The sequence below is a fragment of the Notolepis coatsorum genome (assembly GCF_963971535.1).
Source record: "Notolepis coatsorum genome assembly, chromosome: 5".
Taxonomy (NCBI): domain Eukaryota; kingdom Metazoa; phylum Chordata; class Actinopteri; order Aulopiformes; family Paralepididae; genus Notolepis; species Notolepis coatsorum.
Genome location: NC_140169.1, coordinates 166,445,468 through 166,456,085, shown reverse-complemented (window position 1 = coordinate 166,456,085; position 10,618 = coordinate 166,445,468). Strand labels below are relative to the sequence as shown.

At 45.7% G+C, this 10,618-nt stretch overlaps 1 protein-coding gene across 1 annotated transcript; it reads right to left on the bottom strand.

Annotated features, from left to right (window-relative positions):
• Positions 1-8,517: 8,517 nt before the first annotated feature.
• Positions 8,518-9,817, bottom strand: LOC311228087 (26S proteasome regulatory subunit 6A-B-like; the record flags this gene model as incomplete). Its single annotated transcript, XM_084313998.1, has 1 exon — positions 8,518-9,817. Exon 1 carries the CDS (start codon positions 9,799-9,801, stop codon positions 8,518-8,520), a length of 1,284 nt encoding a protein of 427 aa, XP_084170124.1. The 5' UTR covers positions 9,802-9,817.
• Positions 9,818-10,618: the final 801 nt, after the last annotated feature.

Sequence of the window (10,618 nt, the reverse complement as noted above, 5' to 3'; positions counted from 1 at the left end):
GATTGTTAAATAACGTTGTATTTAATTTTTTATTATTTTTTAAACAAACACATAAACAAACATGACAACACACGATTAGATATACAAGCATTGTAAAACAGTGTACATCAGTTAACTCACCGTTTGGATAAATGTCTTATACAAGATATACCCCTAATACCTGCTATCTATTCCCCTACACACATATGCTCTTGCTCGCACCCCCCGCCCTGGACCCCCCAATGGATAATCCATCCATTATCCTTCGCTCCTAACCAGACACTACCATTAAATGCTAGCTTTTATTCTCTCCACCACTTCTAACCACATTGTCAATTTGGATTCATTGAGACCCAAAATTCTTGCTGTAGATATTTCTAGATAAATCACATCGAGATATGTAAGAATCCAGACCTTTCGGCACATTTTTTCCGGTTGAAACCATCGTGATGCTATCAGTTTTTTAGCCACTGTAATACCAGATAAAACCAATCTATTTTGCTGTATAGGTACTGCATATTCAAAAACATCATTCAGCAGTAATATAGAGGGGTGTACAGGTATATTCAGAATTAAGAGATTTGATAATTGCTGGGTCACTTCTTCCCAGAATATCTTAACTGGTGGGCAGTCCCAATACATGTGCATAAATGTCCCCTCGTCCCCATTTGTACATAAGGAGCATTTGGAGTCTTGTTTAAGACCCATTCTGTTCGGAGTCAAGTATGTCCTATGAATATAGTTAAGATTGATTTGTTGATGGTCCGGGTTCCTTGATGCAAGTCGAACATTTGCCCAGGCTTCTTGCCAATCAAAATCTTTTTCTAGGTCTGGTATATCCCTCCTCCAAACAGAGTCTAGGTGGAGGGTTTCATACGAAGCCGTTAGTAATTGATGATAAAAATCTGATACAAAACCTCTCGATGTCTCTCTTTCATAGAGAAATTTGTGGTATCTGTGGTGTGCAATTGGTATCCTTAATGGAACACTGTGAGTCTTCAAACATAACAATAATTGTGCGTAAAAAAGATATGTGGAACCGGTGAGATAAAAAAAAAATTCTATTTCATCATAGCTACAAATACCCTGTTTGTTGAAAACATCTCCTAATGTATGTATGCCTTGCTTTTCCCATCTAGGGAATCATATAGGTCGTTTTCTAATCAGGAGTGCATTGTTATTGAATAAGGGAGTATGATTATGCCATTTATGTGGATTAGAATATTTTTTTTGTGTTTCACGCCATATCCGGATCGCATGTGTAATTATGGGGCCAAATTTCAGTTCGCATTGCTGATATTTTGGTGTATACTATGTCCTCTAGTCTCTGTGGTGCTACTATATTTACTTCTAAATTTCTCCAGGATACTGATGCTTGGGGTTCAAACCAGGTTGTCAGTGGTCTTAAAGTGTAAGCCTTAAAATAGTGGAAAAAATGTGGGATTGCCATCCCTCAGTCGGCTTTGTTTCTCTGTGCAGTGGATCTTTTTATACGTGGTGGTTTGTTATTCCAAATAAATTTATATGCGGAAGAGTGTAATTTTTTCCAGTAACCATCTGGAGGGGGTAACGGAAGCATTGAGCTGATGAAGTTGATTCTAGGTAAGACATCCATCTTAACTATTGAAACCCGTGCCTGTACTGAGTTTTTAAGTTTTGACCACCTGTCAAGGTCGTATTTGATTTTATTTTGGATTTCTATGTAATTGTGTTTCACCGTTTGGCTTATGGTAGGGAATACTTCAACTCCCAAGCATCTAAAGTGTTTAACCATTGGTATTTCTTCTGGAAGACTTGTATTCTTTGCAGGGGCGTTCAGTGGAAGGAAAGCCGACTTTGGCCAGTTTATTTTAAATCCCGATAGGTCGCCAAAGTCATTAATCAACTTGAGAAGATGAGGCATTGCGGTGTTAGGGTTTTGCATGAACAGTATTACGTTGTCCGCATATAGACTAATTTTGTGTTGTGTGCCCTTGATTACGATTGGTTCTATGAGTTGGGATTGTCTTATATATTGTGCTAAAGGTTCTAGTGATAAATCGAATAGTCCGGGACTAAGAGGGCAACCTTGTCTAGAAGAGCGTGATACCGGAAATATTCCGGAGGTGATTATACCTGTTGTAATCATGGCCGATGGGTCTTTGTATAATACTTTAATCATATCAATGAATCCTTTTCCTAACCCCATCCTTTCTAATACTGCCCATATATACGACCATTCCAGCCTATCAAAAGCTTTCATTGCATCCAGGGACAGCATCGCCTTGGGTGTGGTGTCGTCCTTGCTAGCATCTAGTACGTATAGTAATCGTCTTATGTTGTCAGTGATCAAACGGTTTCTTATGAAGCCAGTTTGATCCGGATGAACTAAAGACGTCATATGCTTTTGAAGTCTGATGGCTAATACCTTAGAGAACAGTTTGATATCGGTTCCGAGGAGGCTTACGGGTCTATAACTACCGCACTCGGTGGGGTCTTTGTCTTTTTTAAGGAGGACTGTTATGAGTGCAATATTGTCGTTCTTATGAAAGATCCCCTCCTTGACTGAGTATAAAATCATATTAAGTAATAGGGGTCCAATTATGTCCCAACATGAGAGGTACATTTCTGGTGGGATACCGTCTCATCCAGGAGCCCTACCACTTTGCATTTCGGATATGGCCTTCCTGAGTTCCTCTAGTGTGATTGGTGTTTCTAACTGTTTAGCATCATCCTCTGAAAGTTTGGGGAGGTTAATTTGATTAAGATATGTGTCCATTTTGTTTTGATCGAAGGTCGTTTCTGATGTATACAAGTTGGAGTAGAATTCTTTGAATGTCGTGTTTATTTCTTTGGTGTCTGTTACAAGTCCTTGTTGTGCTTTAATGGAGGTTATATCTGCAAATTTTGCATTAACTCTTAATCGCGTAGCTAGTAGGTGACTTGGTTTGGAACCTTGAGAGTAATGCTGTTGTCTTGTGCTACGTATTTGTACTTCAGATTGTTGTCTGTAAATGGCGTTAATCTCTATTTTTAGTAAATTAACTTGAGATTCCAGTCGAGCCGAGTCGTTATATTGTAAAGAAGTAAATAATGTAGAGTAGAGCGTTTCTAATTCCGCCAGTTTTGAGCATCGATTCTTGCATATTTTGGATGAAAAGCTATCCGTGAAATCCTTGATCATTCCCTTTACCGACATCCATAATATTCTAGGGTCCGGCACCGAGTTCACATTCTCTGGTAGGAATACTGAAAGAGCTTCTTTGAGTTGTGTAATGAATTCCTTGTTATTCAGCAGTGTTGTGTTAAAGCGCCATCTTGGGGCTCGGGATGATAGTACACCAAATGATCCTTTTAGGAGTAAATAACAATGATCTGATAATGCATTGGGTACCATCTCCACTTCATAGTTATCAAATAGTCTCGGTGTTGCGAAAACATAATCTATTCTGGAGAGTGTTTTATGTCTTGCTGATCGACAAGAGTACTTCCGGGTCGTGGGGTTGAGTGATCACCATAGATCATTTACACCTGTATTCTTTGCCCAATCCTTTAACGCATTAGATGACTTTTTTTGTTCGTTGGAAAAGTTGGGATAAGATTTATCCAACCCACGGTCCCAAATGGCATTAAAATCCGCACCAATTATAAATGAGTATTCTGGAAGGTTTAACATTTCCCTAGTAAGTGCAGTGTAGAAATTATTTTCGTATAGATTTGGGGCATATACCGCTACCAACGCTATTTTCCTATTCTTGTGTATAATCTTAGCTATGGTTATCCGACCATCTGCATCAGACCATACTCCCTTCAATTCAATATTCAATTTCCGTTTCACGACTAAATAACGTTATATTTATTAAATTTTTTATAAAATTCTTTTTAAAGGGTCTCACGCATAGACATAGGGCCTTTTTTTTCCTTCTTCTCGTGAGGCCCCCCTTCCCGGGAGGCCCTGTGCGACCACACTGCTCGCACACCCCCTGAGGCGGCCCTGAGTACACTACCTACAAACACTCATTCAAACAGCTTTAAAGTAAGTAACATGCCTAGGTCCTAAAGCTAATGGGATTATGTGTGACTGATTTACAGTAATATTGGCTAATTTAACACAACTGTCATAATATAAGCTTTTGAAATTGGCTATCTTAAACACTGCCCTCTTTTCTTGATGCAACAGTTGTGATTGGAGGGTCGAGAAGAGGGCAGGCTTGAGAGGTCAATTGATGACCTAAGTTACTTTATCATTTCTCCTGCCCCCCCCCCGTCTCTCTCTCTCCTTTTCCTGCACATTCCCATTTCTCTTCCCCCTCCTTCTCCCTCCTCCTTCCACTGCTTCCCTTATCTGTCTATTGACTCTATTCTTCTCTCTCCTCATTCTCCTTCCTCCATTTCCCTTATCTCTCCTTTCTTGTGTCCCTCCTCCATCTCTGTGAGGGCCGACGATCCTCTCCACTGGTCAAATTACTTACTCGTGAGTAGTATGTCCGTTGATAAAGAAAAGTAATGTCCACAGCCGCTCCAGTGCAATGCAAAGATATCCGAATGGTTTATTTGCGAAGTCTTTCTTTACAGAAGTGGTCCTAAATCTACTTTCCTAAATATTCCCGTCACTACTACATATACTAATACAAGTATAGTCAGATATACGATCAGATCAGGAAATCAAATCCAAGCTTTAATCTGGATTAATTTAATCTTGGCGCGACCCCGAGTCAGTCGCCATGGGTTTTGCTCAGCAACGAATGTGCACATTTATAGTTATTATGTTTGTTTTTACTACTTTTTTTATCGAAGCATCACTGGCGGGGACGTCATACGACCGCCAGTCACTTATTGCCCTAAACTCCGGACTCAAAGGGGAGTTTAGAGACACTTTATCATGCCAAGAATGGCCAACGGAGATCAGGCGGGACAAAGACAACGCGGGAGACAAAGACGGACGCAAGACAAAGAAAAAACACAGGGGGAAGAGGAGCGGGATCAGATTAAGATTAAGGAAATCTGCTTACCGTCCGGCTATTCCATCTATCTTCCTAGCGAATGCCCGTTCGCTAGAGAGTAAGATGGATGATTTACGTGCGCGGGTCCGATTCCAGCGAGAGATGAGGGAATGCAATATCCTGTGCTTCACCGAGACCTGGCTGAAACCAGTGACTCCCGATCACAGCATCTCTCCCTCCGACTCCTTCACCATCTTCAGAGCGGATCGTACAGAAGCCTCCGGGAAGAGCATCGGCGGGGGGCTATGCCTTATGACCAACAACGGCTGGACTAGCCCCGGGGAAGTGAAGATACTCTCCCGTTCATGCTCTCCCGACATGGAACACCTCACGATCCAATGTCGTCCGTTCCATCTTCCGCGCGAATTCACTGCAGTGATCATGACTGCAGTGTACATCCACCCCCAGGCGAACGTCGGCACGGCGCTAGGGGAACTACACGACCATCTGAACGCGCACCAGATCAAACATCCGGACGCAGCCATGATCGTAGCCGGGGACTTCAATCAGGCGAATCTGAAGAAAGTCATGCCGTCTTTCTTCCAGCACATCGTCTGCTCCACAAGGGGAGGAAATACACTCGACCACTGCTACACCCCGTTCAGAGCCGGATACAAGGCTGTACCGGCTCCACCATTAGCGGGAGCAACAAACACGTCGGATCATGCCGCCATCTTTTTGGTCCCAGCGTATAAACAGAGATCACGTGACGCCGTCGTGTCACGTGAGGTAAAAGAATGGGACGACCAATCAGAGGCCACGTTTCAGGACGCACTAGATGACGCCGACTGGGGAATGTTCAGGAGGAGTAACAGTGACGTCAGCGATTTCACAGACGCTGTAGTGTCATTCATAACAACACTGGCGGATAGTATCGTCCCCACAAAGAAGGCGAGGGTGTTCCCAAACCAGAAACCATGGGTGGACAGTACCATCAGAGCAGCCCTGAACTCTCGCACCACTGCTTATAACCGGGGCAGAGAGTCAGGAAACATGGAAGAGTACAAGACAACAGTCTACACTCTGCGCAAGGCTGTCAAACTTGCTAAGAGGACGTATGCCGACAAGATGGAGGCACAAATGGCACAGAATGACACAAGAGGCTTATGGCAGGGACTGAGGGCTATAACTGACTACAAAGTCAGCGCCCCCTCAATGGGGAGCGACGACGCCTCCCTTGCGGACCAGCTCAACACCTTCTATGCACGGTTTGGTGCAAACAGTGGCACTGCTAGCCCAACGGCTAGTGACGTCACTGGTGCACCGGCTGTTGTGGAGGGGGGGGGGCATCCGCGGGGGGGGGGGGACGCTCTCTCATTGACGGTACAGTGTGAGAAGAGCATTTATGCAGGTGAACACCAGGAAGGCTGCTGGCCCAGATGGTATAACAGGACGCATACTTAAGTCCTGTGCCAACCAGCTTGCTCCGGTGTTCACCGCCATATTTAATCAATCCCTGGCGGAGTCGGTGGTCCCTGCCTGCTTCAAGATGTCTACCATCATCCCTGTACCGAAGAAACCCTCCCCAACATGTCCAAACGACTACAGACCGGTGGCACTCACCTCTGTGGTCATGAAATGTTTTGAGAGGCTGGTCAAGGACCACATTTGTGCCTCCCTCCCCAGTGATATGGACCCTATGCAATTTGCATACAGGACAAACAGGTCCACTGACGACGCGGTCTCCCAGGTACTGCACAGCACCCTCTCCCACCTTGACCGTCAGAAGGGGGGCTATGTGAGACTGTTGTTCATTGACTACAGCTCAGCGTTCAACACCATAGTCCCCACCAGACTGGTGGACAAGCTGATCGAGCTGGGTCTGAGCTCCGCCCTGAGCGCCTGGGTACTGGACTTTCTGAGTGAAAGACCCCAGGCGGTCAGGGTGGGGGGTCAGACCTCCAACACCATCACCCTGAGCATCGGGTCCCCCCAGGGCTGTGTTTTAAGCCCCCTGCTGTACTCACTCTACACACACGACTGTGTGGCCAAGTTCAGCTCCAACTCCATAGTGAAGTTCGCAGACGACACGGTGGTGGTGGGGCTGATCTCGGACAACGACGAGAAGGCCTACCGGGAGGAGGTTGAGGTACTGGAACGCTGGTGCCAGGACAACAGCCTGCTCCTGAACATTGGTAAAACCAAGGAGCTGATCGTGGATTATAGGAGAGGACAGCAGGAGACACACACACCACTGATGATTAACGGGGCTACCGTGGACAGGGTGAGCAGCTTTAAGTACCTGGGGGTCCACATCTCAGAGGATCTGACATGGTCAACACACATAGACACAGTAGTAAAGAAGGCGAAACAGCGCCTCTACCACCTGAGACAGTTAAGGAAGTTCAGAGTATCGGGGAAGATACTCCAGTCCTTCTACTCAGGAGCTGTAGAGAGCATCTTGACTGGAAACATCACTGCCTGGTATGGAAACAGCACGGCACAAGACAAGAAGGCCCTACAGAGAGTGGTGCACTCAGCCGAGCGTACCACGGGTATTGCACTACCTCCCCTGCAGGTGCTATACAACAAGAGGTGCAAATCCAGAGCCTGCAGGATAATGAAAGACCCTCACCACCCCAATAACAGCCTGTTCCAGCTGCTGAGGTCAGGCAGACGCCTGCGAACCCCAGCTCCTAGGACAGAGAGGCTTAGGCTCAGCTTCTTCCCCCAGGCCATCAGAGTCCTGAACAATGAACATTGAGTACCACTGTAACACTTTAGCATGAGCGGGCACACACTCAGGCCGCACGCACCCTCACTTATTGCCAAAAGGAAAGGCCACTTTAAATTAGTATTAGCAACAGTAACAGTGTATTGCACTACTATTACTACTACTGTTAACTGTTAACTGTTACCCGTTATTGCACAAATTTATTGTTACCTGCTACCTGTTATTGCACAATTTTATTGCACACATTTTTTGTATTGGATTCTATTATATGTTGTACCAATTGCACATCGTTGCGGGCAAGACCACCCGCATTTCATTGTATATCCGTATGCCGTGACAAATAAAACTCTTGACTTGACTTGAAGTACTCCTACTAGCTACAAGTACTAATACAAGCTACAAGTACTACTTCGTAATGTGAACACCTCCCTCCTCTCCTCTAAATGATGAAATAGACCCTTTCCCTTCTACGACGCCGGATGCACTGTCTCCAGGCCTGACCTCATCTTGGTGCTTCCTAGACTCCGCTGTACGCTTATGCACCTCCTCCATCCACGTGCCAGCCTTTTCTGTGAAGTTGGAAAATGTGTCAGCCCTCGGGTGAACCATTCATCCTGATCTTTCTTCCTCTATTTCTTGTCGTTTCAGAACCAGAAGTCACGACCAATAGAACCTACACACACACAGACCGACCGACAGACACACAGAGACAGACAGACACACACACACAAGTTCAAGTTCAAGTTTCTTTAATAGTTGTCATACAGAAGTACAGAATACTTTTATACAAAATGCTTCTTACTGTTACGCTCCAGAGACTGTGCTAGACAAGATAAGTATGAAATAAAATAGTATAGCATGTAAAACACACAGAGAGGCCTCTTAGGCGTAGTACTGCAGGTTGGCCTTCTTCTTGGCCTGGACCTCCAGGATTCCCTCCATGTAATCCTCATGAGTCAACTCTGTTGCTCCTCGACGAAGAGCGATCATACCAGCCTCTACACAGACAGCTTTGCACTGAGCTCCGTTGAAGTCGTCGGTGGAGCGAGCCAACTCCTCATAGATCACATCAGGACTGACCTTCATCTTCCTGGAGTGGATCTGCATGATGCGAGCCCGGGACTCCTCGTTGGGCATGGGGAACTCGATCTTCCTGTCCAGACGCCCAGAGCGCAGCAGGGCGGGGTCCAGGATGTCAACCCTGTTGGTGGCCGCGATCACCTTAACCTGCATGTTGGGTTGGAATCCATCCAGCTGGTTGAGCAGTTCCAACATGGTCCTCTGGACCTCCCTGTCTCCTGACTTCTCACTGTCAAACCGTTTGGTTCCAATAGCGTCCAGCTCGTCGATGAAGATGATGGAGGGGGCCTTCGCCTTGGCCAGGGCAAAGGCATCTCTCACCAGCTTGGCTCCGTCTCCAATGAACATCTGGACCAGCTGGGGACCGGCTAGCTTCAGGAAGGTGGCCTTGGTCTGAGCAGCGCAGGCGCGGGCCAGTAGGGTCTTCCCCGTCCCCGGGGGGCCGTACATCAGGACGCCTTTAGGAGGCTGGATGCCCAGATTCTCAAACTTCTCCTTGTGGTTCATAGGCAGGACAATGGCCTCCACAAGCTCTTGGATCTCCTTGTCCAGCCCTCCGATGTCGCTGTACTGTTCAGTCGGTCGCTCATCAACCTCCATGGCTTTAACTCTGGAATCATATTCAGTTGGTAGAGTGTCCAGAATCAGATAGGAGTCCTTGTTCACGCCCACCAGATCTCCAGGTTTGAGTTTCTCAGCGTCAACCAGACCAATGACAGGCAGGAAGTAGGTCTGTCTGGTTGAGGTTTTGATGATGGCACACTTTCCTTTCCTCTGAGAGTCCAGGTCGATGTTTGCTCCGTCCTCCTCCTGGTCGTTAGGATCCACATCCAACAGCTCTATAATGTTGGACACCAGGTAAGGCAGGGTCTTGTTGACTTTAATCTTCTCCGTGTTTTCTTTGATCTTGTCTTTCATGGTTTGAAGTTCATGGGTCACCGTGAGAACCTCGCTCTTCATAATCTTTATTTCACTGTCCAGCAGACGGGTTCTCTGGACGATCTCCTCAGTCGACATCTTCAACACCTCCTCTCCGATTCCATCCTCAACTTCGTCCAACACAGACTTGTCGTTCAGAGACGCCATGTTGGTTGCCTTTGACTTTTTCTTCTTCTACTGTGAGGGCTGACGATCCTCTCCACTGGTCAAATTACTTACTTGTGAGTAGTACGTCCGTTGATAAAGAAAAGTAATGTCTCCAAAATCACAGCCGACTCGACACATGAAAATTCCTTCGTAATGTGAAAGCCGTAAATCCACTTGCTGGCTTCTGGCTTCAGTTCAGTTCAGTCTGGTCGAAGATGCAAAACTGCATTATATAGAGACCCAAATGTTCTAGAATGTATGGTTATGACATCGTACAGTGACATCACGAAGGTTCCATAACTTTCTATCACGACGTCATACTGTGGTCTAGAATGTTCTCTGTTCCAGAAAGGTCTATTATGACCTCACCACAAACGTTCTAGAGTGGTTCTATGTTCCAGCAAGGACTATTATGACATCACTACAAACGTTCTAGAAGGTTCTATGTTCTAGAATGCACTATTATGACAAATACGACGGTTCAATGACTTTATCTAAATCCAATCATTATTAAACATTCATATAATACAATAACCTAAATATATCTAGCTTTGGCTCTTACAATCTCCCTTCCTACTCCTCTCTTCCCTGTCCACCTGCCTTCTTATACTCACTTTTTCTTCTCCCTCCTTCACCTTTATCCCTCCTTTCTCAACTTCCCTCCTCCCCTCCTTCAACTCCTCCCTCCTCTCTACATGATCACATGAGCAGCATTACACACACAAGCACCTTAACTCCAAACCCACACATCAGACCAAAACGATAGGTTATGACTATAACCAAGTTCTGTTAATAGTGGTGACACTCGGCGTCACTC